Here is a 24,988-nt window from a genome sequence, read left to right as displayed (position 1 = left end):
ACATGTCAAAAATACAAAATATAAATAACTGTATTCCACTACATTTACTATTTAAATAATTGGTCATTAGAATACAGTTACATTCAAAAAATATTTTGATTACTGAAGAGATTACTTTACATTTTATTGTCATTTCTTTCATTTAATATTTAGTCCTTTCAGATGGAAAACATTTATACATATAAATTATGTGATCTAAAGTGCATTTGAACAGCGGTGAAGCACTTTCTTATGATGTGTTACATTCATACGAGCAGACAGAGAAGTACGTTTGAAGTAAGTTTAGAGCAGAAGAAATAGAAACAAAACTTGTGTAAATTGTTATCTTTACACTAAGCTAAAATGCTATTTTAGCCATTTTACATGCACATGCTTCTAGGCACGATCATATTTTTTATCAAGAAAATTCATGTTGGATCATAATAGATTTTTTTCTATTAAGACTTTTGATATTAGGGAAAAAATCATTTTCTTGATATTAATTTTTGTATTGTTTTCCTGTAGAAATATAAAAAATCCTTAAAACAAGATCAATTTTATTTATCTTGTTTTAGAAACAGCACAGCATAAGATATTTAGGTTTTTCAGAGAATATCTTTTTAACATGTGTATTTTGTCTTACTGTACTGGCAGAGATTTTATAGTCAAAATATCTACCAATACTGAAGAATAATCCAAAGTATTTAGAATACGTTACTGACCTTGAGTAATCTAACAGAATATGTTACAAATTACATTTTACAGCATTTATTCTGTAATATGTAGTGGAAAACGTTTCAAAAGTGACCCTCCCAACCCTGGTCGCAGTACACTGCTGTATGTTTAGAGCATCCCTTTTGTATTCATGTTCAAGGCGAGATTCTTCTTATAACTGTATTATCCTAATTAACTTGATGAACTTTATTGTCAGGCACATTTTACTGAGTGCTCTGAGGAAATTGTGAAAGCTCAATACCCAATCTCATTGGCATGCTGTTGGCTTGACATAAATGCGTTGTTTTGGTTGAATCAGATGTGGATGAGTCAGACTCAAGTGCCCAATGCAGTACATTCATTCATTACTACAAATGTAATCTGTATTAAACTCATTGAGTAGTCTATTTGTATTGGGTGCGTGACCTACAGTGACATGTCCATTAACTTTTTCAACATTCAACATTAAGATTTTAGGTTCAAATTTACATATGATGTACAGTATGTGTTTATATGATCCTGTAATCTAAATGTGATCCTTTTTTTATAATATTTTTGTCTTCACTAGTTCATTGCAGTGTGACACAATTATTTTTAAAAGTGCAAATATTCTATTAAGTCCCTCTAGGCAATATAGCAATGGTGTGATTTATTTAGTTTTTCTTTAGAATTCACTTTCAAAGAAACATTACTTAGAGAACACTCTCTTTGTTTGATGACTTGCTCTTTTGGAAACATCGGTGATGCAGGGATTGAAGCCACAGCTGGAACAAAAATTCCTGTTGACTTTTAGACTTTTTTTTCCTCCCGCAGGAAACAGGTCCTGTATTCAGTGGCACCTTGAAATCGAATTGGACGAATGAAATACATCTCACAACGCTGCTCTCTCCTTCCCTCATATCCTGTCTTTTCTATAGCTCTCTCTCTCTCTCCTTTCCTTACTTACACATTGTACATTGATCAATACAGTATTCCAACATTCAATAGACGTACCGGACAGCATTACATGTACATAATTTAAGCAGCAGCAAATCCATTTTTGTAAGACCTCAGGTCAGATGGCCTTTTGATACAGTCTGCTTTCAGGAACAAATCAATGCATCTTAAGATGAAGAATTCATGTTATTAATGCTACTTTCTTTTCATCAAATATACAGTAACCACTCGATCTGTACTCTGTACTCAATCAAATAATATCTGGAGATTTTTTTTAACTGGGCTGCAGTTGTGAGATTTGTGAGTTGTGTCTGATGTTTATGTTCAGTAAACAACTCACAATGCATATATCTGAAATGGCTTGATGAGTAATACACCTATTCATTTCCTAGGTCTTACATGATGAGCTGTCTGCTTCATACATGTAATTATGTAATTCTTATATAATTACCAAATCAGTTGTGACAAAGAACAAATATTAGTTAATGTAGATAGAGATACTAGACTTGGCAAGCCCAGAGGCAGTTTGTTTTGAAATGAGATTTTGCATTGAGTCAATGCATGGTATAGGTCACATACACAGTGATGTTAAATAATGACACTGACAATTCTAGTGAGTACATTAATGAGTACACATTGAATAGTGTGACATGGTTTTGTCCAGAGAGATTATTTACAACAAAGACCAAATGTTGTTCCAGGTGGAACACAGCTTATGTTGTGGTTGGTTATCAGGGTGTTGTGCAGTTGCTAGGGTGTTCTGGGTGGTGGTTAGGTAGTAGCTTGCTGGCCCAAGTCAAAAGAGCCCGCCTTTCCCCTTCTAGACATTTTCTGGTATATAGGTATGACTCATGTTCCTTCAATATAAGTCTATGGGACTTCTTAACCTGTTTTATTAAGCAATGTACTGTAATAGCATACCTCCCCACAACAAGCTGCATCATTTGAGCTTTAATTAATGCTAGTAACTCAAATGCTGAGGGATGATTTTTATACTTATTATCACATTAGGGGTTTGTTAAAATCCCTAAGCTTACGTATGAGAAAAAGTAATAGTGATGTATACCTACAAGATCTACATGGTGTATAACAGGCAACAATACTGTTAAAATATTGCTTCAAATATAAATTTTTACAGAAAACTGTTTTGTATCTAATTTTAAACACATCCAAATTCACCCTGGAATCCATTTAACGGGCTAATAGTTTTCGCCATGCTGGAGGAAGAACTCCTTGAGTAATTCATACTCTGAAAAACAGAGCACTGTGGCCCATGTTGTTTTCTTCATTGTTCTCTTTATATTCTTCACATGTCATTATGTGTTAGCATACGGTTAAGAGCCAAGTTGCTGTAGTTACTGGAGTCAAGGTACTCATTTTGTTGTTTCGGAAATTCGTTTCAATTTTGTAGAGTTCAGTTAAACCATCCATTAGGTATTCACAATTCAAAATCTCTGTTATTAGACAGCTATTTTATCACACTCATATAATGCCTGTAATGATTTTAGATATTAAAATCCCTATTTCTCATAGCTAGATTGGGTTGGAAATGGTTGGCAGAAGACATTACATTTACATTTACATTTATGCATTTGGCAGACGCGTTTATCCAAAGCGACTTACAGTGCAATTATTACAGGGACAATCCCCCTGGAGCAACCTGGAGTTAAGTGCCTTGCTCAAGGACACAATGGTGGTGGCCGTGGGGTTAGAACCTGTGACCTTCTGATTAACAGCCCTGTGCTTTAGCCACAAAGATAAATAGAAACCATTAAATAAGTCACAAGTCTCTTGATACCTTACAGTTGCTCTCCATGCATACAGTTTTATGCCAAGCACACCTTATTTTATTGATCAAGTAAGCAGAAAACCCTTTTTTATTTAGGTCAATGGAAGGACAAGCATATCATTGTGGGTATGTGGATGTGTCCAAGCACTGGTTCTGGTAATATGATTGAGGAGTTGATGAGCACCATGGAGTCTTTGTTTCTACTCAAATAACATACTGTGTTTGACTCAAGCTTTTTACAATACATGTCTGTTTGCTAGGAATAAGGAATGCAAGACGTGCACTTTTGGTGTCCATGGATTTTCTAAGAAAAGACAAATGTACTGCTTGCAGCTAAACATCACAAAGTAAAGGTTGTGTTAATCCTCAATTAATCTGCTGTGTTGGTGCTTGATAAAGCAAGCATAACTATTTCTATTACTCATTCACAGGATAAGACAACCCCCTAACCCCAAAAATATTAAACTATGGCATAACTCGTCCCACACCGTTTGTGCTATGGACATGAATAATACCATGAATCATGCAGCTTGTGGAGGAGGGATGTGCTATCAGGGCTCAACACTAAGAATTTTTTCTACTGGCCCAGTTGGACCAGTGCTTCAGATTTTTACTGGCCCTGGCAACATTTTCACTGGCTCTAACACAAAAATTACAAATAGCTGTTTATACCATCATGGCTTTAGAAAATATGTTCGAAGATAAATATTTTTTTCATACCTTGTGTTTTTAATACAATGTCCCCCAGGGTCCTGGGTAACTCAGCTAGTAAAGATGCTGACTACCACCCCTGGAGTCGCGAGTTCAAATCCAGGGCATGCTGAGTGACACCAGCTAGGTCTTCTAAGCAACCAAATTGGCCCTGTTGCTAGAGAGGGGAGAGTCACATTGGGTAACCCCCTTGTGGTCACTATAATGTGGTTCGCTCTAAGTGGGGCATGTGGAGATGTGCGTGGATGCAGCGGAGAATAGTATGAAGCCTCCAAACGTGCTACGTCTCCACGGTAACGCGCTCAACAAGCCATTTGATAAGATGCACAGCTTGTTGGTCTCGTGGAGGCAACTGAGGTTCGTCCTCCGCCACCCAGATTGAGGCGTAGAGTCACTACGCCACCACAAGGACTTAAAGCGCATTGAGAATTGGGCATCCAAAATTGGGGAAAAAGGGGAGAAATTGTTTTAAAAATACAATGTCCCCCAAAATTGAGAATTTAAGATATGATTTATGCCTTATGCAATCCCATATATGTGCTTCACAGATATAAATTCATAAATACATCATATTAACCTGTCTGTCCTGCCATTTACACGTGTTTTTAAGCCAAGAATTCTGTGGAGGAGATGATGGGTTTTCTGTCACCCGCTTAGTCATGCAACTTTTGCCCATGTGTAGTGTTTTCACAAGAATCAAAGATTTAGTCACTGAGTTAAAGATTTGATTATTGGCTGAGAGAACAGAATTGCTACTAAATCGGTTGTGATGTGTAATATACAGTATGTAGATATTTAGGCCTAATCTGTGAATCTGTGCATATAGCATGAAATCAGACAACCCAAATAAGACCAACACTGACTGATATACAAAGAACAAAAATACCTGTATGGTTCAGAAATAAGACATGTAACAGGTGTTAGGATGATATGAAGTAGACTGTTTCAAATATTCATCTTCACCCTGCAGCTGAAGTGCTCTGATAATTATAGCCATTGTGATCTTGCTTCTTTTCATATCAAACGCCATTATCATGTCTAATTAATGTTTACGTTTTGAAACGTTATCTAATTAAATGTATACTTACATTTTGGATATTGAGCAGCTTGTGATTTCCAGACACGTGTATAACTAGGGTTTAACAAAGTTCCCTTCCGAGGGAACTCGCACTGCGTCGTTGAAAACGACTCTTTGGGGAACGCTCCTTAGCGTGCGCCTCTGAATTATGAATGAAACTATTCCAATCTTGATTGGTGTTGCGTCATGACGTAACATGTGACGGCATAACCGGATGCATAAAAGTGACGCCGGTACACACACACATTAGCTTTCGCTCTTCAGCAAGCGCTCTATGTTGAAATTGTTTGTCTTATTTGGTGTTGTTTGTCTGATTTAAAAATATTATGGCCACCGAACAGTTCAAGAAGTGCGTGCACCCCTGCCCTCGTTTCATTACGTGTAGGGACACGCACGCTTTATGTGTGAACTGTTTGGGAGCGCAGCACGCACAGGCAGCTCTCGAGGGATCTGCCTGTGAAAGTTGTGAAGCACTACCCATGAGAGTGCTGCGCTCCCGGTTGGCGTGCTTTGATGAGCACGGTCAGGCTCGCGTTCCCCACGGTTTTGGTCCCGCGTCTGTTGAGGCAGCGCGGCAATTGAAATCGCGGGGTTCGCAGCGGGATTTTGCAGATGAGAATGAGACTGCTGCGGCACGTTCTCATTCTTCGTTTGAGGATCCCGAGCCTACTGTGAGTGGTGCAGAGGCCCGCGTCGCGGCTTCTTCTGCCCATGATCAGGTCCCGTTGCTTGAGCTCACTGCTTCCGAGGAAGTGGATATGCTCAGCATCGATGTGGACGACCGTGAGCCAAGCACGCCAGTTTTTGGCCAAGCTTATGAGGAGCTGATTGAGGTTGTGACGCGTGCCGTGGCCAGACTGAATATCAGCTGGCCACAAAATGAGCAGGGAACGCAAGTTGAAAGCAAATTAGACGTGCGTTTCCTGCGGCACAGATCACAACCTCAGCGCCGGGGTTTGCCGTTTTTCCCCGATCTCCACAAAGATATCTAAAACAAGATTGTGGGGTAAACCTCATTCGCCAGCCCCAGTGTTTGATTACAGACGATGTTTTGGGGGCACGGGATATGGGCTAAAACCCCGGCGCTGCCTAGTAGATACATCTGCTTTAATAAGTAGGGCTTACATGGCCGCACACAATCGGTGTTGGTTTCCCGCCGTCTCTGACGCTTCGGGCCACATCAATTTCCAGCGAACGCACACCGTGCCGTTCGTGTCAAAAAAAAAATAAAATAAAATAAATAATAAAAAAAAAAAAAACAAGCATCAATGGTGGTCACAGAAACCGTATCGACTAAATCCTGCCGGTCTTTCGCTTCAGGAAGTCGAGAACAGTGCTTGAAAAACACCCGAGGCCAGCCTCGAGAGGCTGGTTCCCTTAGTAGAAGCTTCGGGAAAGAGGTCCTACCGAGGTGGTAGAACCTCGGAGGGCTGTTCCCCACCCCCTTCCGCTGCAGAGCAACCGAGGTTGCTCTCGCAGCGGAGTCCTCAGGAAATCGGTGTCGGTTCCCGCCGTCTCTGACGCTTCGGGCCACATCAATTTCAAGGGAACGCACACCATGCGGTTCGCATCAAAAAATAAAAAACACACATCAATTGTGGTCACAAGGACTGTATCGACTAAATCCTGATGGTATCTCGCTTCAGGAAGTCGAGAACAGTGCTCGAAAAACACCCGAGACCAGCCTCGAGAGGCTGGTTCCCTTAGTAGATTTTGTAGAGGCATGGAATCATCTTCCCAACATATCTGCATGGGTCCTGCATATAATAAAATCAGGGTACAGACTGCAGTTCGGCACCGCCCCCAAATTCTCTGGGGTGGTGCAGACTACAGTGGTTCCGGAGCAGGCTCAGGTGATGGAACAAGAAGTGCAATCTCTGCTGCTGAAGGAGGCCATAGAACGTGTTCCTCATTCAGACAGGGAGTCCGGTCTTTACAGCCGGTACTTTATAGTTCCAAAAAAGGATGGGGGGTTGAGGCTGATTTTAGATCTCAGAGTTTTGAACCGGCCTTTGAGGAGGTTCAGGTTCAAAATGCTTACCATTCCTGTCATCGTGAGATAGATCAGATCCGAGGACTGGTTTGTCACGATAGATCTAAAAGACGCCTATTTTCATGTACCCATCCTTCCATGTCACAGGAGGTTCCTGAGGTTCGCTTTCGGGGGCGAAGCTTACCAATATCGGGTTCTTCCGTTCGGCCTAGCACTCTCTCCCCGCACATTCACCAAATGTATGGATGCAGCTCCTGCTCCTCTGAGACTTCAGGGCATCCGCGATACTGAATTTTATCAATGACTGGCTCATTCTGGCCCAGTCTCGAGAAATGGCGGTTCGGCATCGAGATGTCGCCCTTGGCCATATTCGAAGTTTGGGGTTGAGACTCAACACAAAAAGAGTGTGTTACAACCATCCCAGTGCACAACGTTTCTGGGTGTTGTGTGGGACTCGGTTACGATGCAGGCACGCATGTCTCCTGCACGTATCGAGTCCGTTCTGGCGATGGTGTCCGGGTTAAAACTAGGCCAGGCCATCACTGTAAAGCAGTTTCAAAGACTGCTGGGCCTCATGGCAGCGGCATCCAACATTATACCTTTTGGGCCTTCTACACATGAGGCCCCTCCAGTGGTGGCTGAAAGCCAAGGGGTTTTCCCCCAAGGGGAATCCATTTCGTATAATCAGAGTAACGCGCAGATGCCTTCGTTCTCTGCTAATATGGAAGAAACCTTGGTTCCTGTCCCTAGGGCCAGTGTTGGGAGCGTCATGTCGCCGAAAACCGCTTCGACAGACGCCTCCCTCACTGGCTGGGGCGCGGTCATGGACGGCCGCTTTGCCAGGGGTCTGTGGCAGGACCATCATCATTCTTGGCACATAAACTGTCTAGAGATGTTGGCTGTGTTCAGGGCTCTGAGGAGCTTCCTTCCAGACATCTAAGGTTACGATGTCCTAGTACGTTCGGACAATACATCAGTGGTAGCATATCTGAACCAACAAGGGGGACTCGGATCGCGCCCTCTGTGCAGACTGGCGCATCAGATAATTCTTTGGTCCCAAGGGAAAATACTGTCTATCAGAGCAATGTATGTTCCGGGGTTCAGAATCAGGGAGCAGACATCCTGTCGAGGCAGGGGCTGAGGCCCGGGGAATGGAGACTTCATCCAGAGGTGGTGAAGTCGATAGGGGACAAATTTGGACCATCGGAAGTGGATCTATCCGCGTCTCGAGGGACGTCCCACTGTCCACTTTGGTTCTTCCTCTCACATCCAGCCCAACTGGGGTTGGATGCCATGGTACAGGCCTGGCCGAGGCCTCGCCTGTACGCATTTCCCCGATCGCTCTGCTCCCGGGAGTCCTGGAAAGGGTCCGCCAAGAGGGCATCAGTCTACTTTTGGTTGCTCCGATGTGGCCGGCCCGAGTATGGTTCTCAGACATAATTTCACTCCTGATAGCTCCACCACGGCAGATTCCTCTGAGGAGGGATCTGTTGTCTCAGGCAGGGGGCCCAGTTTTCCACCCTCGTCCAGAGCTGTGGAAACTGTGGGTCTGGCCCCTGAGGGGGTTCAGTACCTAAATGCTGGTCTATCAGCGGGGGTGGTTGAAACCATACTTGGCTCTAGGGCTCCGTCTACTAGGAGATTATATGGCCTCAAGTGGAATGTGTTCTCCACTTGGTGTAGAGAACATGAATTAGATCCAGTTAACTGCCCGGTGGCTTCAGTTCTGGAGTTTCTTCAAAATCGTTTCTCTGTGGGTCTCTCCCTTCCACACTTAAGGTGTACGTGGCTGCCATTTCGGCTTTCCATGCACCACTGAGTGATGGGCCTCTGGGGAGGCAACAGCTGGTCATTCGTTTTCTCCGTGGTACATGGAGGATGAGACCGACAACCAGGTCCAGGGTTCCTGCCTGGGACCTGGCGGTGGTTCTCGAAGGGTTATCCCTGGCCCCCTTCGACCCCTTCAGTCGGCTTCGCCCAAGGACCTGACGTTCAAGATGGCTTTTCTCTTAGCTATTACCTCTCTAAAGAGGGTGGGAGATCTTCAAGCCCTGGCAGTAACACCAGCTTGCTTGGAGTTTGACCCTGGCGGAGTTAAAGCCATTCTGCACCCGAGACCTGGCTATGTGCCTAAGGTGCCTTCTAACGTGGCACGGTCTCACGGTCCTGCAGGCTTTTCATCCTCCACCTCATGTGTCGGCAGAAGAAGAGAGGCTCCATTTGCTCTGCCCTGTCAGAGCTTTGGGCATTTACCTCGAGAGGTCCTCTTCTTGGAGGAGGTCGGACCAACTGTTAGTGTGTTTTGGGTCACCTAAGAAGGGGCTCCCTGCCTTGAAACAAACCATTAGTAATTGGATTGTTCAGGCTATTATCTCGGCCTACAGGTGCGCAATTTGCCTTCACCCTTGGCCATAAGGGCTCATTCAACTAGAGGCATGGCGTCCTCTAGGGCTCTCTTATCGGGAGTGCCCCTCCAGGAGATCTGTGAGGCAGCCGGTTGGGCTACCCCGCACACTTTCATCAGGTTTTATAGTCTGCACCTCCCTAGTACGCCTGGCGCACGTGTGCTCTCGTCCCAGTTGAGTGCCTGAGTTCAGTTTCACTCTAGGGCAGGCCTTTTTTCGGTGCGTGGCCTAGTGGGCATTCGTTCCCCAAAGAGTCGCTTTCAACGACGCAGTGCGAAGTTCCCTCGGAAGGGAACGCCTCGGGTTATGACTATAACCCTTGTTCCCTGAGAAGGGAACGAGACACTGCGTCGTCCTGCCACGCCCCTCAATGCCTGAGAGCGGCTTGCTTCATCGCTAGGCTAATGTGTGTGTGTACCGGCGTCACTTTTATGCATCCGGTTATGCCGTCACATGTTACGTCATGACGCAACACCAATCAAGATTGGAATAGTTTCATTCATAATTCAGAGGCGCACGCTAAGGAGCGTTCCCCAAAGAGTTGTTTTCAACGATGCAGTGTCTCGTTCCCTTCTCAGGGAACAAGGGTTATAGTCATAACCCGAGACGTTTATTACGTCTCATTCTGTGCTTCATCTCTAAAGGCGAATTAATGAGAGAAAATGTGTTTGTTTTTTTACAGTGGGAATAAAACTAGCGCTCTGTCCCTTTACGAGAGTGGATGCATGTTAAACAGACTATGCTGCAGTAGCCTACAGAGAGAGATGATGATGAGACATATGCAGGAGAGACATGGATTTTCAGTCCTATAGAAAGAAACTGTTGATTGTTTTGTGTTCCAATGTGTGTGGATTACTAATTTTCACCAACATGTAAAACAAAAAATGTGGGGATTTCGTGCACTGTGAACACGGAATGTGCGGGGATACTTAAAATGTTGCACAAGACATTAAATCCCTCTACGAAATTCATTAAGTGGGTTTTTCTAACTATTTTCTACACATTGGTAATAGCTGCTGCTAAGACACGAGGAGAGTGCGCTCGGTGTCTGCATGATCTTGTGCGTGCATGCAACTGTGCTTTGGCGTGTCCAGAATATTATGCATTTGTGCGTCTTTGCGAGAGAAATATACTCACGCTCGCTCTTCGGTTAGAAAACTTTGTTCGCTCCATGTAATTTTTGTGCTCTCTTGCTTGTTGTTTGCTTGCACTAATGTTATAAATGCAGCACTGGCCCGATCGGGCAAGTGACAGATCTAGCAACTGTCCCGAATCTTTCTCACACTGGCCCGAGCCATCGGTCAGTCCTTATTGTCGAGCCCTGGCTATACTTTTCTAAGCAGATTTATAATTTTCGACGTTTGGACAAAAAAAACGGACTAATCTTACAGTGAATTAAGTGACAGTAGGTCGAAAGTCCTTCAGCAATAATTAGTCTGTAATTACCCAAATTTGAACAACTGCCCCCAGTGACTGACACTAGAAGTGTCACAGAGTTCTGCCAAAAGCTGGTTTTTATGTGTAAATTATTTAATACACTCATCAAGAATGCATATTTTACTAACCATATGCCCTGACCCAAACCAAACAGACTGATCTCATAGTGAAATCGGAAACAGTAGGTTGACATTTCTTGAGCTTACTGAAATGCGAAACATTTCCCCCAGTGGCCAATCCTAAACCTAACCATCAGTGGAGTCAAAATGTAATGTTAGGGGGGAAATGCAACCTCACAATCACGCTTGTCACTAGGGGTGAAACTATTCACTTGTTTTCTCAATGCATCGATTACTTATGCTGCCAATCTATATGCATCGATCTAGAAATATGACTTTTGAATCGAGAATCGTAAGTGTTGGTCAATAATCGATTTAAAATGCTCAAAATCTGATGGATTGCGAATCAACAAACAATGTACAATATTTAAAAAGTTATAAATGTCTTTTAATGGAGGCGGCGTCGTTCTCTATACGCGCGCCCTCATAGCTCCCCCCACAGGCATGCACTGTACACTTCTGACGCCTTTCATGGGATCCCGCTCTCAGTTCCATGCGTAACTCTCATTGAAACTTTTTCTGAGCTGCTTTCGAGCACCTCATGTATGATATCTCCTCAGGACAGCAACTGAGAATCACATGAGCAATTAACAAACAGCTCGCGCTCTTGTCTTGAGTGAAACGCGATCAAAGTATTGTGTTGGCTCATTGGCAACTTATTGGCTGCATCTGAAAACTGGAAAACATGGAATTTATGTAAATATATAGTAAAATATGGAATACATTTGTACGCTCAGCTCAAAAATATTTTAGCAGCACATTACGCTCTGTTGTATTCCAAGAAGCCTGCATATGCACCTGTATTTAATGTGTCTTCTTTCGTGCTGCTTTTGGTGCTGTAAAAGTATTTTTCTTTCTTTTTCTTGCCTAAGACACATTAGTATAAATAAAATGCAGAGTCCAATCAAATTGAATTGTTCTGAATTTTCAAAAAATAGTTTTGAACCAAAACGAAATAGTATAAATCATGAATCGAATTGATTCGCTTTAAATCCAAAGAATCACACCTCTACTCGTCAATGATTATGCGAATCCGATTTCTTCCTTTTTTCAATGCTGGATGTGAACCCAGGCCCTCCCACGCTGCTGACGCACCACAAGGGAAAGTAAACACTCTGGAGCCGATACTTAAATGTCAGATGGGAGATGGCAGTTGTCAGTATAATGTAGCCAATCCTAGGGTACTCGAACTCTCGGAAACAACATGCCTAACCCTTCCTGTGTGATCATGTTGAACCCAAACCCTTAACCTAACCATGAGGTAAAAGTTTAATCTTAGAGGTAAAATGTAAACTTTGTTTATATGATAACTTACTGGTTTCCATGGAACCGTAACTCCTGTCTCCAAGGCTGCTTGCAGAACGAGCTATCAGTAGTGCCACAAGAAAAGATGAACACAGTTTAATTAATGCAAATATGTCTAATGGAAGATGGCGCTTGTCAGTAATTTGGCAGAATGGGGTCATTAGGATCAAGGTATTGGAATATTCGGTAGAAACATGTCAACTTCCTATGTGATCATGTTGCAAAAAGTATATATATAAAAAAATAATAATACTCAAAACAATTATAATAAATAAAATAAAACCCACACATCTGTTTTGCTTAAATTTATTTAAGGATTCAACATAAATGTTAAGTTACACAACACTGTCTGAACTTGAACAACAGCACTGCATTTATCAGCAGGTTGTTATGAAAAAAACATGAGGGTATGTCAAGGTACCTGTCCATGTTCGCATGCACCTAATTTGGCAAGATTCTACCAAGTGACATATTGAATTTGTGCCAAAATAGTGTAGTGTTTGATTGGATAGACAGCCTTTGATGTCAACAACAAAAGATTTGGGAAGTGTTTTTGCCTCCCTTTCAAAAGTTGATAAGTCTTTCTTGGACAAGAAAGAATTTCCTTGCCTTAGCTGGTTTGAAAACTGAAGCTTTGGAAAAGGTTTGATTTTTAATCTTGAGCAAAAGACAGGGGACTGTGATTTACAATTGACATCCAACCTAGTGGATGAACAAGAAAGCAGCTTATATATATATATATATATATATATATATATATATATATATATATATATATATATATATATATATATTTAACATAAAACAAAATGAATTGGTCTAGGTTTTCAGTTTGTTTGCAAATCATTATACATTAAGTACAAGTACTTGCACTCAAAAGTGCTGATTTACGTGTCTGCTGGTGGGTGACCTACATAATCAAGAACCCACGGGATCATTGCCCTTGCTTTATACAAAAAAAGGCTAACATTGGGAGCCATGTTTTCCTGCATACCTGCAATGAAGTTAACTAGTTCCAGAAGTAGTGCTGCTCAGTATACCGGTGCCACGGTACTACAGTGGTACCCAAGCTTTGAATTACCTGTGGTACCAGAGCGTTTTTCAAATGGTAGTACCATATTAATTACCATGTGAATAATTTCAGTACAATATTTTAAAAAATATGCTTGTGAGTTTCCATGACTAAATATTTATATGTTTCCTTGGTTTACCGTGGTAATTTAAATTTTATTTAACAAAAGAAAGGGAGATTAAGGTAAAAGTAGTGCTTTATAATTGTGGAAACCAGAACAATGAAGGGTTTAATGAGAACTGAGAGGTTCGATTATGCTAATGATTCTTTTCTTCTTCTTCCTGGCAACAGTTCAAACAGCAGAAGTCCATTTGTATGCCGGTGGAGAATCCCAGGAGACAGAAGAACCTTCAGAGCTTAAGCTGTCAGCAGAGAACATGAGGAAGAGCCGGAGTGTTTTGGCAGTGACACCTATTGATGTGAGACATTTTACTGTACTGTTGTTTAAACATGAATAGAAGATAATGCAGTGCATGGATTATTTTTTACTTCAACACCCACCAAAGTGATGTTTAGACATATAGTATAATAACATCACATTTGTGTCCGTTTACCCTTTTTCTGTTTCTCTGTTGATACCCTTTATTTTACACCTTTAAAACATGAGGGGGAACTGGCAGGTTTTCTGTTCAGCTGTTAAGGAGCATGTTCTGTTCTTAGATTTTTAGAGGAAAAACAAGAAACAATCGACAAGCTCAAGACAAGCGCAAGCACAATCACAAGAACATAAACGACCAATTAACCGCACAAACCCTCACGCATGCACACATACTATGAATAGCTATTTATGAGGGACAGGAGAAAATTCAGCAGGTGCCATAAATGCCTTAACAGAGGAGCTAAAGAACAGAATGAAGTATAAAGTAACAACATCATTAATTAGTCTCATTCATGTTGTTAATAACCGTAGCTCTGTTCGTGGTAATCACTTTAAGCTTAACGATTCTAATTTTCATCAATTTTATTATTTATACTTCAATGTTTAAAGGTGAAATATGTCATTTTTTCAATGTTAGGGATGTCAGTTGGCTAAAATATTTAATCTAATTATATGATATGGGGTATGATATAATTGCATATATTGCATATTTGCCAATACTTGCCATTTCAATTTTGAAACATAGAAAAATGTATTTCGAGACCACTGCGTTCATAGATGTGCTCCATCCAGCTGTGTTTGAATGCAATAACATGTCCTCAAAAAGTCGGTAAGTGTGATTTGTTGTCTGTACAGCTGTGCATTGCCTGAACAGCTGGTGATGCACTTTCTGCCCCCTGCTGATCAGGATTCACAAAAACATGAAGGTGGGACTGTGGTAAAAAGTTTCCTTATAATGGTCAGGGGGCATTATTAAATGTGTCTATTTTTTTTAAATGCCGTGTGTCATTGACAAATCACAGGTGACTGTAATTAGTTGGTTCCCTTAAGAACAGTCTGATATCATCCCCCATTCCCTTTAGCATTCACTAATAACTAAAGAGCATGAATGAACAAATTAGCATTTTTATTCACAGCCAATGCTGCCCTCCTATCACATTTATTTAGTTCTTATTAAGTTCTATACATTTTTTAACTGTTTTATTGAAATATAACACATTTTATGCAGATACAAAAACAATATTAGGCTAACATAATATAAAGTAATTGGGGAAGAAGGCAACAACAATTAACTTACTTTTGTCAAATGGATGCAAACAGTGTTGAATAATGACATAGAAAGCCAAACTCAGCAGTATCCATCCATCTATCCATCCATTTATCTTATGTATGGGTGAACTCAGAAGCATAAACTTTCTTTATTTCAAAGTGCGTTTTCTTTCCCTTCAATCTCTTATGCTCCTCTCCGTGTCTGTTTCGAGAAGGTTAGTGTAATATGAAACCGTTACATTCATACATACAACGGTTACACATTAATATAGAAATGATAATTGATTCTTAAATTCCCTGCATTTTCACACCCCTACTTGTTACACATTTTGAAACAATTAGTTTTATTATCATGTTTTTTCTACGTTTATCTTTTTAACCATGTCTTATCTTGTCAAAGTGCACCTATTTGCAAGTGAGCTGCAGCAAAGTACATTTGCAAAGAACTTTTATCTGTGAAATTGTCTTATCTGAGATATGTTTTGGAGAGAGTGAGGACTTTTTCAAACAATGAAGAACTCTGCTAACTCAGAATAAAACAGAGGAACAATACCTCCTAGCAAGTAGAAATGCACAGTGAACTTAAGTGATGGGGACGATATTGATTATGTCAAAGAGCTATCCTCACCTTTTTAAACTAGCACTCAATGAACGCTTAAATAATGCATATATATATATATATATATATATATATATATATATATATATATATATATATATATATATATATATTTAGATATACAACAGTTAGTTCTGGTCCTCGAATCTGATTGGATGAGAACATCAGCACTTGGATGCTTCACTGTTTCTATTAGTCTGCTTGTGTTCATGTCATTGTAAACTAAAGTTTAAGAGCAGTGCAGATGTGTAAAATTCTTTTTGTGACATCACAGATTTTAGCCAACAGAAACCATTTTTGTGTGTTAATGAGTCAGCTGAGGTAATGTGCTTTGCCAGTCAGTCTGTAGTATTTTCATTAATTGGCACTCTGTGATTTATCTGATTACTACTATACTACTAAAGCTGGGAAATAGCTTTAAACAGCTTTAAACTAACAACTTCAGCATTAAGGCTCATCACAGCTGAGCAACACAAAAGAGATTAATTACTCAAACTCAAGGTGGTTACCTCTTACCGGAGTTTCCACATTGGAGAGGCAATACTGTTCATAATGGCGGAGGACATTTCTGTTAGTGAATGATCTATAGTTAATGGCTCTTGCGCACCAGCAAAATAGGGAGGAATACACCTGCTTGGATGGCTATTTTTCTACAGAGAAAATAGCAGGCATTTGACAAAAATGACATTATCTTCAGAAAGCTGACTAACACACTACAGCATCATTTGCTTGTGAGTGGCAACAGAGACAGTTGATCAAACACACTCCATCTCTCTCGCTCTCTTTCTCTCACACACACACACAAGGGTTCGTACTGGTGCTGGAAATCCTTGAAAATGCTTGAATTTTAATGTAGTGTTTTCAAGGTTTTTTTTTTTTTAAACTGCTGGGATTTTGGATAAAGTGCTTGAAACTGCTTGAAATAGTAATTGCATTGCTTTCATAATAATATGCTATCTTACTGAATAGTTCACTTTTAGATAAAATAAGTCTAATTACTTTTGCGTTTAGCATAAAACTAAAACAACTCCACACGAGTCTGTGCGTGTGGCTATAGTGTGATCTGCCAGTCTTTTTTGATGTCTTTTTGACTCTGATGGAACAGAGTGGGAGATGACAACATGAAGGTTGCTGCTTCAATGAGTGTTGGCTTGAGAACGAAAAATAAAAATTATGGTTAAAACGAGGACCAAATCCTTGAGTAGCCTGTAAATTCTGCAAACAGGAGAGTCTGCACTTTCGAGCCATGTGAAAGGTGTAGGGAATTTTCGATCAGGCCAATTAATTTATTTAAGCTATCTGGCAAATATCGGGAGGCGGAGGGATGTAAAAAAAATGTGTTCAGTGCGTGAGCTCTCTGACTGAATTCTGCACCCTCGTGAATTCTCTCATCATAAGCAAGTGCAGATACAATATTAACAAGATATTCATTTTGCAGTTTAGACCGTTAGATTCAGTGATTATAACGGGAGTTTATGCAAGAGTGCATAGTGAGCTCGTGCTAGACTGAAGTCTTCTGTTTCAGTGATGGGGAACGTTCGTTGCTCGCTTTCTGTATATCAGTTTTTCCCGAATAACATTCTGAGATTTACCGTTCTTTAGGGTGACCATACGTCCTCTTTTCCCAGACATGTCCACTTTTTCTGACCTTAAAAAAGCGTCCGGACGGGATTTTTACATTTGCAAAAATGTCCGGGATTCGGCTTTAGTTGCATTATGTTGTGCATCTGGTCTAATACTTCATTGTGTGTGCGTGCATATTTGCATTGCTTTAACCATTCTTTGTAAGTCCCGCCTTCTCGCACACAAATTAGCAACTATTGGCCAAATTCCTGCCTGTCAATCTCTCCCTTCAGCATCAAACAGTTGCTTGACAGCAGCAAATTAAAGCTGAGTGGAAACAATGCCCAAACAAAAGTTTACGAAAATGTACAGAAGATTTGCACAAATAATTCCCATTCATGCTTTTGTTCAGGTGGAGATGCGTGAGAAGCAGAATGTATGACATGTAATGCTGCACTTATGTGTCACTTGCTAATAAAGGTGCAAGTGATTTAGAAACACATTAGCTCTGCGAAGCATAAAGGGTCAGCAAAAGGTGAAAGTTCATCAGGTAAATTAAGGGACTACTTCTTGCGACCAGGTAAAATTTTCATCACATTTCTTCATTTTCAATGGTCATTCAAAATAATAGTAAATGAAGGTACACTCATGGCATAAAATATTTTATTTTAGTACATTGACATTCAAAAGAATGTTGGGGTTTTTATTTATATATCTGAAGTGGTTATGCTGAATAAGTTTGATCTTAATTTGTTACTCAACAGTACAAAACCGTAATATATATATATATATATGTTATGCTAATAGATTGCCTTTTTCACTGTATTCATCACAGTTTAAAATAACATTCAAACCCAGTTCACATCCCACTGGCAAAAATAATTTTGTGTGCCCTCGAGTGTAGAAACACCAAAATAGCTGTGTCGTAAAGGTCAGAAAAATATGCAATGAAATAACTCAATCTTTTGCAGTTAAAATATGCATCTACTCGTACGTCGCATAAGTATTTTTTTTTTTGCCAGCCAGGCACATTGCTAGGTGACAGCTTAGTGATAGCAAATAAAATACTTCACTGTTTAACCAGACTCACAAATGTCAGTCATCCACGATTTTAGTTTAGTTTTTTTTTTTTTTCGCAGTTTAAGAGGTCATTTGTATTTAAGGTTAGATGCATAAGGAGTTTTGATTCTGATGGTATATGTTCATAAGCTTTGATGACAGGTGTCAGACATTTAGTGCCACCAAGTAATTTCCACTCACATTTGCTTGATTTAATGTGACGAAGTACGTATATGTATGTAAACATATAATTTACCACAGTTGTAAGGTGCTGCAAAAGCTTGAAAATGCACCTTGAAAATGCTTGAATTTGACTTTGGAAAAGGTGTAAGAACCCTGACACACACACATACATACATTCATGTTTCTCAAATAATTTGTTAGAAACAGCCCAAGCCGTGATACTAGTTCTGAAGTGACATTTTTGAGAGGCTTGGATGCATGATTTGGTTTGAACCAGCAACGGCAGATTCTGATCTGTCGTGTAAGATAGTAGTTCCATGCACAAATGCGTTTTTTGTGACCATACTCAGTTTTTCCTATATTTTTTGTTTATTTAATTGTTCATTGAACTGTTGTGTATAAGCAATATCACACTCGCAAATGGCCCTAAATCACCTCTGCTGTGATTACCAACAGGAATTATTGTAGGTAAGCTGTCGTAAACCCAGTGAATGTTCTGTATGCCAGCATCAGAGCCTTGAACTTGATATATGTAGCAACTGGCAGCCAGTGTAGAGAGACGAGGAGGGGTGTAACATGCGCTCTCTTGGGTTTGTTGAAGACCAGCCATGCTGCTGCATTCTGGATCATTAGCAAGAACTTCCTGTTCAATACTAAACCAGGGAGGGGTTCGCTCAGGTGGAAGCGACAGATGAGTCAAATGTCTGAGACCGAATGCAAAGTAGGTAAATGAAATCTTGGGTAGGCCTAACCCACCTTTGTCAATCTGCCTATGTAATTTATTAAAATGTAATCTATGCTTACCATTCCAAATGAAGGACTTTGCTATGCTATCAAATTGCTTGAAGCAAGAGAGGGGGATATCTACAGGGGGAGATTGTAGCAGGTAGTTACATTTTGGAATATAATTAGTTTTAATAACATATACCTTCTCAATCATAGATAAATTTAATGAAGCCCACCTGCCCACATCTCTCAAAAACCTTTTTATTATGTGGGTCAAAATGAACTCCAACTAAATCAGACATATTTTCTGGGAATAATATGCCCATTTTTTATTTAACCTTTATTTAACCAGGAAAAGTCCCATTGAGTTACAGTAACTCTTCTCCCAGGGAGTCCTGGCCCAAATACTTAATGCCCTGTTTGGGCCACTGGAAGGCGCCTGGCTGGAAAGCCATTACTGGGCAGTATGCTGTCAGAGCCAAAGCTTTGGACAGCATAGACCAAATGAGTCTGTATCCTGAGAATTTAGAAAAGGAATTAATAATTCTGTGGAGGCAATGCATAGATCTAGTGGGGTTGGAGACAAATAATAAAATATCTGCGTAAAGCAAAAGCTTATGCGCCACACCTTCCGCCACCACCCCTGGAAAATTATCTTTCCTTCTTATCGTGGCTGCTAATGGTTCCAGGGCAAGACAGAACAATTATGGGGAAAGAGGGCACCCCTGCCAGGTGCCCCTATCCAGAGTTAAATAATCTGAATAGAAATCTAGAGACAGCAGTTTAAAGGCATGTGGATGAGAGAGAGAGAGAGAGAGAGAGAGAGAGAGAGAGAGAGAGAGAGAGAGTAGAGGTTATGACAAAAGGAAGCCAGAGGAGGAGCATGTGGTACATTGTTAGTGGTACATTTATGTGTAAAAAGCTGGTTTATCCAGCTGGTTGCCCAATCTGTGGGTTACAATAGGGCATAGTTGTTATAGGTCGAATGACACCATAAGAGCATGAATTTCAGCAAATTGGTGCTTGTTTCAGTGTATGTTGAAATCCCCCAGAACCACAAGTGGGCTGCCATCTTCAGGTAAGGAGGATAGCAGGACATCCAGCTCCTCAATGAAGTTAGGCAGCTGACCTGGAGGACGATTTTTTTAGGTTGCATTGTAGTAATTGCATGGAATTCAAGTGAGATATTGTTGCATAGTGAGGAGAGAGGTGAAAATGTCCAGTTGTTTGGAATGAGCAAACCTGTTCCCCCACCCCATGTTGATAGGTATGAGAGAAGGAGAAGTTGTTGGAGAAGGCAGAGTTGTTGCTATATCCTCTGGGCATATCCATGTCTCTGTCAGAGCGAGGATGCTGAGGGCTGACTGAGTGGATGGAATGAAGTCAGCTTTGTTGACAACTGACTGGCACTTTCAAATTTCAACCAAAAATGAGAGAGGAGCAGGTGATGGTGTGCAAAGGGGGCATTGGTTATGTGGGTTGCAATGTGTCCTCCATCTGAATCATGAGAACCAGCTGTAACAGATAACAGGGATGTGCTTGAGGGCACATGTTGTCCTAGCACTGAATACTGCTCTAAAAACAAGTGAAACAGTAATAAAGACACACTTACACCCTACTGCATACTCCTACTGATAGATTGCTTCTCCTGTAGTGACTATGGATCATGCAGTTTAAATATCCTAATTGGTGCTGGACACGCCTTCATATTTAACAAATTACATGCGACTAACCGAAAATGACAGTCACGCGTAAAGCAAACTCAAGAACAAATGTGAATTCGGCACACAGTAAACAAACCACTCTATCCTAGCAATGAATACTGCTCTAAAAACAAGTGAAACAAGTCACGTCATTTTTATTTGGATAGTTCTTTTCACAACACACATCATTTCAAAGCAGCTTTACTTAAAATTATGCTTTAACAGAAAAAGGCTGTAATATAGTAATGTATTCAAGTCATAATAGTGTGGTTTAATAAAAAAAAAATTGCGCCTTAAAATAAATAACAGAAAATAATAATATTTATATTTACCCCCCAGTGTGCAAGCATAAGGCGACTGTGACAAGGAACACAAAACTCCATAAGAAGTTGGTTAATGGAAAAAAATTACCCTGGGGGGATACAAGTCAAGATTTAAAATGAGTAAACTAAGTGATTTCATTAATTTATTTATTACCTATGTATTCCATTTTAAGTGTGAGTCCATCCTTTGACCAAGGTTATGCAGGCAGAGGTCAGTTCGACTGTAATCTTATGGCATATAAGTCCAAGATTCAGGCAGTGTCTAGTGAAGTATCCCATGTCTGAGAGTGCTGGCATCATTTCATCCTCCGTGAAGTCCATCATAGTAGACTAAAGTGATATCTGGCTGGCACAGGCTGCAGTTAGTCATCATTACTCAGCAACATGAAGTAGTGGGAGTCGGACATCAGGCAGGACCAGAGCTCAGGATATGTATCCCAAGGTTTAGACAGGGAAACAAATAGAATAATATTAGCAATATTTCTGAGATGGAAGAATGCTGTTATACAAACATTGGAAATTTGGTTTGCTATTACAGATTAGAACAGATTGCTATTAAATATAACACCTAAGTTCTTAGCTGTAGAATATGATGTGACTACATCCATCGAGTGTCAAATTATATTTTAAAGTCTTATTTTTAGAGGTTTTTGGTCCAAAAATGAGTACCTCTGTTTTGTCGGAATTGAGCAGAAGGAAATTTCTAGCCATCTAATTTTTTATATCACTGATGCACTCTGCTAACTTGCCCTAAGAATAATGAGGTGTTAATAATATTAAGAAGAGGTTCTGATATTACAGGAAACACCTTTTTTTTTGTTGCTTGGTCGGTATTGAATCTAAAATAAATTTTTTGGATTTTGATGTTTTAATAATTTGTTTCCCCTTCTGTCACTCAATGAAGTGACACAAGGAGTCTTCCTGGGATGAGAACAGGCCAATGTCAAGTTGGCAGACAGAATTTGCATGCCCCGCCCCGGACATAGAGGTATAAGGGGAAGCGGGGCAGCGAGTGCCAGTTAGCATTTTTCTTCGGAGCCAAACGGTTGTGCAACGGCAAGCTGAAGTTCACCACTGTTTCACTCACCTCTGTCAGCGAGAGGCATTGTTGTTGGATCTACGGCGCATTTCCAGCTGGCGTTCTCTCTCTCTCTGCACGCTGTGCACTCTGCGCCCCTGTGTGCTTCGACAGCGCTTTTCACCAGTGCTGTGCAAGATCAGGGAGGACGAGGAACATGTCATCCTGGTGGCCCCTTATTGGCCCACACGGGCCTGGTTCTCCGATCTCACGCTCCTCGCGACAGCACCTCCCTGGAAGACCTTCTTTCACAGGGACAGGGCACATAGAAGGGAGGCTGTCTCCCTCCACCTTGAAGGTGTATATAGCTGCTATCACAGCCCACCACAACGCAGTAGATGAAAAGTGTCTAGGTAAGCACGACTTGACTATCAGTTTCCTGAAAGGCGCTCAGAGACTGAACACTCCCCGGCCTAGCCTATTCCCCTCCGGGGATCTCTCAGTGGTCCTCTCGGCCCTTCAGAGACCCCCCTTCGAGCCGCTTGATTCAGTTAAGCTCAAGGCTCTCTCCCTCCGTCACCCCCTCATAAATCGCCAAGAAGGCGTGCCCTCCCATCACATGTCACAACTCGCCCGCCATCAGCGACTCAGATCGCTGCACACCACGCCACTCACATCCCGGGCAGACCTCCGTTAGCCTCCATGAAGAGCGTTAGGGACCTGCAAGCATTCTCTGTCAGCGTCACCTGCCTGGAGTTCAGTCCGGCAGATTCTCAAGTTATCCTGAGGTCAAGACTGGGCTATGTGCCCAAGGTTCCTACGACCCCGTTCAGGGACCAGGTCGTGAACCTGCAAGCGCCGCCCTGGGAGGAGACAGACCCAGCCCTTTCGTTGCTGTGTCCGGTACGTGCTTTGCGTATCTATTTGGACCGCACGCAGAGCTTTAGATGTTCTGAGCAGCTCTTTGTTTGCTATGGCGGAAAGGGAACGCCATCTCCAAACAGAGATTAGCTCACTGGGTTGTTGACGCTATTTCCTTAGCTTATCACACCCAGGCCGTGCCCGCCCCCTTGCGGGTTCGAGCACACTCTACGAGAAGTGTGGCATCCTCGTGGGCACTGGCCCATGGCACCTCTTAGCAGACATCTGCAGAGCAGCGGGCTGGTCAACACCCAATACCTTTGCCAGATTTTACAATCTCAGGGTTGAGTCTGTCTCGTCCCATGTTTTGTCAGGTAGAACTCAGTAACGCGGCACAACCGACCGGGTGTTCCGTTTGCACACAGCACCCTTCACCAAGTTGATCCAGTGCGCCTTCTATCCCAGGTTAGCCACTAAGCATCGCTCCCTGGATGTTCTCCTCCCTAGCCTACTGGCCTGCAAATTTACTGGAGCAATTTGCGTCCAGACCCACTACGAGTCACAGGCGCCCTGTACTGGGGTTGGGCTCCACAGGCTTAGTTCCCTTCTCAAGCAAACTCCCCGTGATGTATTTCCCACGGTTCGGTCCCTCTGTCGGCGGACCCGCTTTTCCCTTGGGCAGCCCTGCTGCCTCGGTTGCCGTGCTTGTAGAATCCCCCCCTTATTAGGCTGGACCTACCACCGCTCCATTTCCCACATACGGCTTCACAACCCTTGTGGTGTATTTGCCACATGTTACGTCCCCCTAGGCTGGGAAGGATGTGGCCTCCACAGGGTCTTTTCCCCCTGAAAGAATAAGACCAGGAAAGACGCCTTCCCTGACACATTTCATAACGTTAAGATAGCCCCAGCTGCTTCACATCCTATGTGAGAGATATAGTGAGAGAAAAGGCTGAAGGGCTTGCTCCCATGCTAGTCATGTAGCACCTGTCTCCCCCCCAGGGATGCGGGGAACCTAAGGTCTGAATGTGACATCTCTTTGGGGGCGTTGGGGAGGGCTACGTGCAGCCGACACAGTTGCCTCTAGCACGCAGTAGCAGTCCGTGGCATTTTTATATGGGACCCCTTGTGTTACTTCATTCGACCAGGGGCGGTGTGTTAATTAGGGCGATATGGGCTACGCACTGCCAAACGTGAAAAGGAGGGATTTTTTTTCTAACCAATTCTATCATGGCAACAGTCGTTATCAGTGTTCTAATCTAGATTTCTGATCTGCCAATCAGGCTAAAGTCGTGCTTAAAATGACCCCGCCCCTTTTTGGGCGATTTCAGTCAGGTTGAAAATCGCCCAAGAAGTCTCCCATAGACTCTCATGTAAAAAAATTTTTTTCAAATATCAGAGCTCTCAATACAATCTCTATGGGTTCAGGGAGAGCTTGCACTTACGCGCTTTCATCATACGTAACGTAACCATGAGCAAGAAAAGAGCGGGTAGCAGCGTCAATCAATTCACATACTACTGTCAAGATGGATAGTGTTCAGTGCAACTCGATTGTCTCTTTGAAAGAAGTTCCTTTTAGTCAGCGAACGAATCAAGATAAATTGTCAACGAAACAATTAGGACCTCCCAGACCAAATTTAACCATTCAACAGGTTTCTACTAAAGGGGGAAAGTCCTACACTCGAGGATTTTCAAAAAATTGGTACGAACGAAAAACCTGGCTAGCAGGCTGCGACGTAGCCAATAC

General features: G+C 41.8%; 1 protein-coding gene across 3 annotated transcripts in view; it reads left to right on the top strand.

Moving 5' to 3' along the window:
* The window catches only part of LOC127648843 (cAMP-specific 3',5'-cyclic phosphodiesterase 4B-like), a 92,618-nt gene that overhangs the window by 608 nt on the left and 67,022 nt on the right, over nt 1-24,988 (top strand). Inside the window, exon 2 of one of the 3 annotated variants that reach the window (XM_052133621.1) lies at nt 13,830-13,957. In XM_052133621.1, coding sequence (XP_051989581.1) covers nt 13,916-13,957 — 42 coding nt within the window. In that variant the 5' untranslated portion in view covers nt 13,830-13,915. Of the gene's footprint in view, nt 1-13,828; nt 13,958-24,988 lie in introns of those variants that run through there. The other 2 variants (XM_052133623.1, XM_052133622.1) reach the window with 2 other exon arrangements.

Source organism: Xyrauchen texanus, chromosome 9 (assembly GCF_025860055.1).
Source record: "Xyrauchen texanus isolate HMW12.3.18 chromosome 9, RBS_HiC_50CHRs, whole genome shotgun sequence".
NCBI classification, from domain to species: domain Eukaryota; kingdom Metazoa; phylum Chordata; class Actinopteri; order Cypriniformes; family Catostomidae; genus Xyrauchen; species Xyrauchen texanus.
Note: the sequence above shows the minus strand (reverse complement) of the source record. Positions and strands in the feature narration are given on the sequence as shown.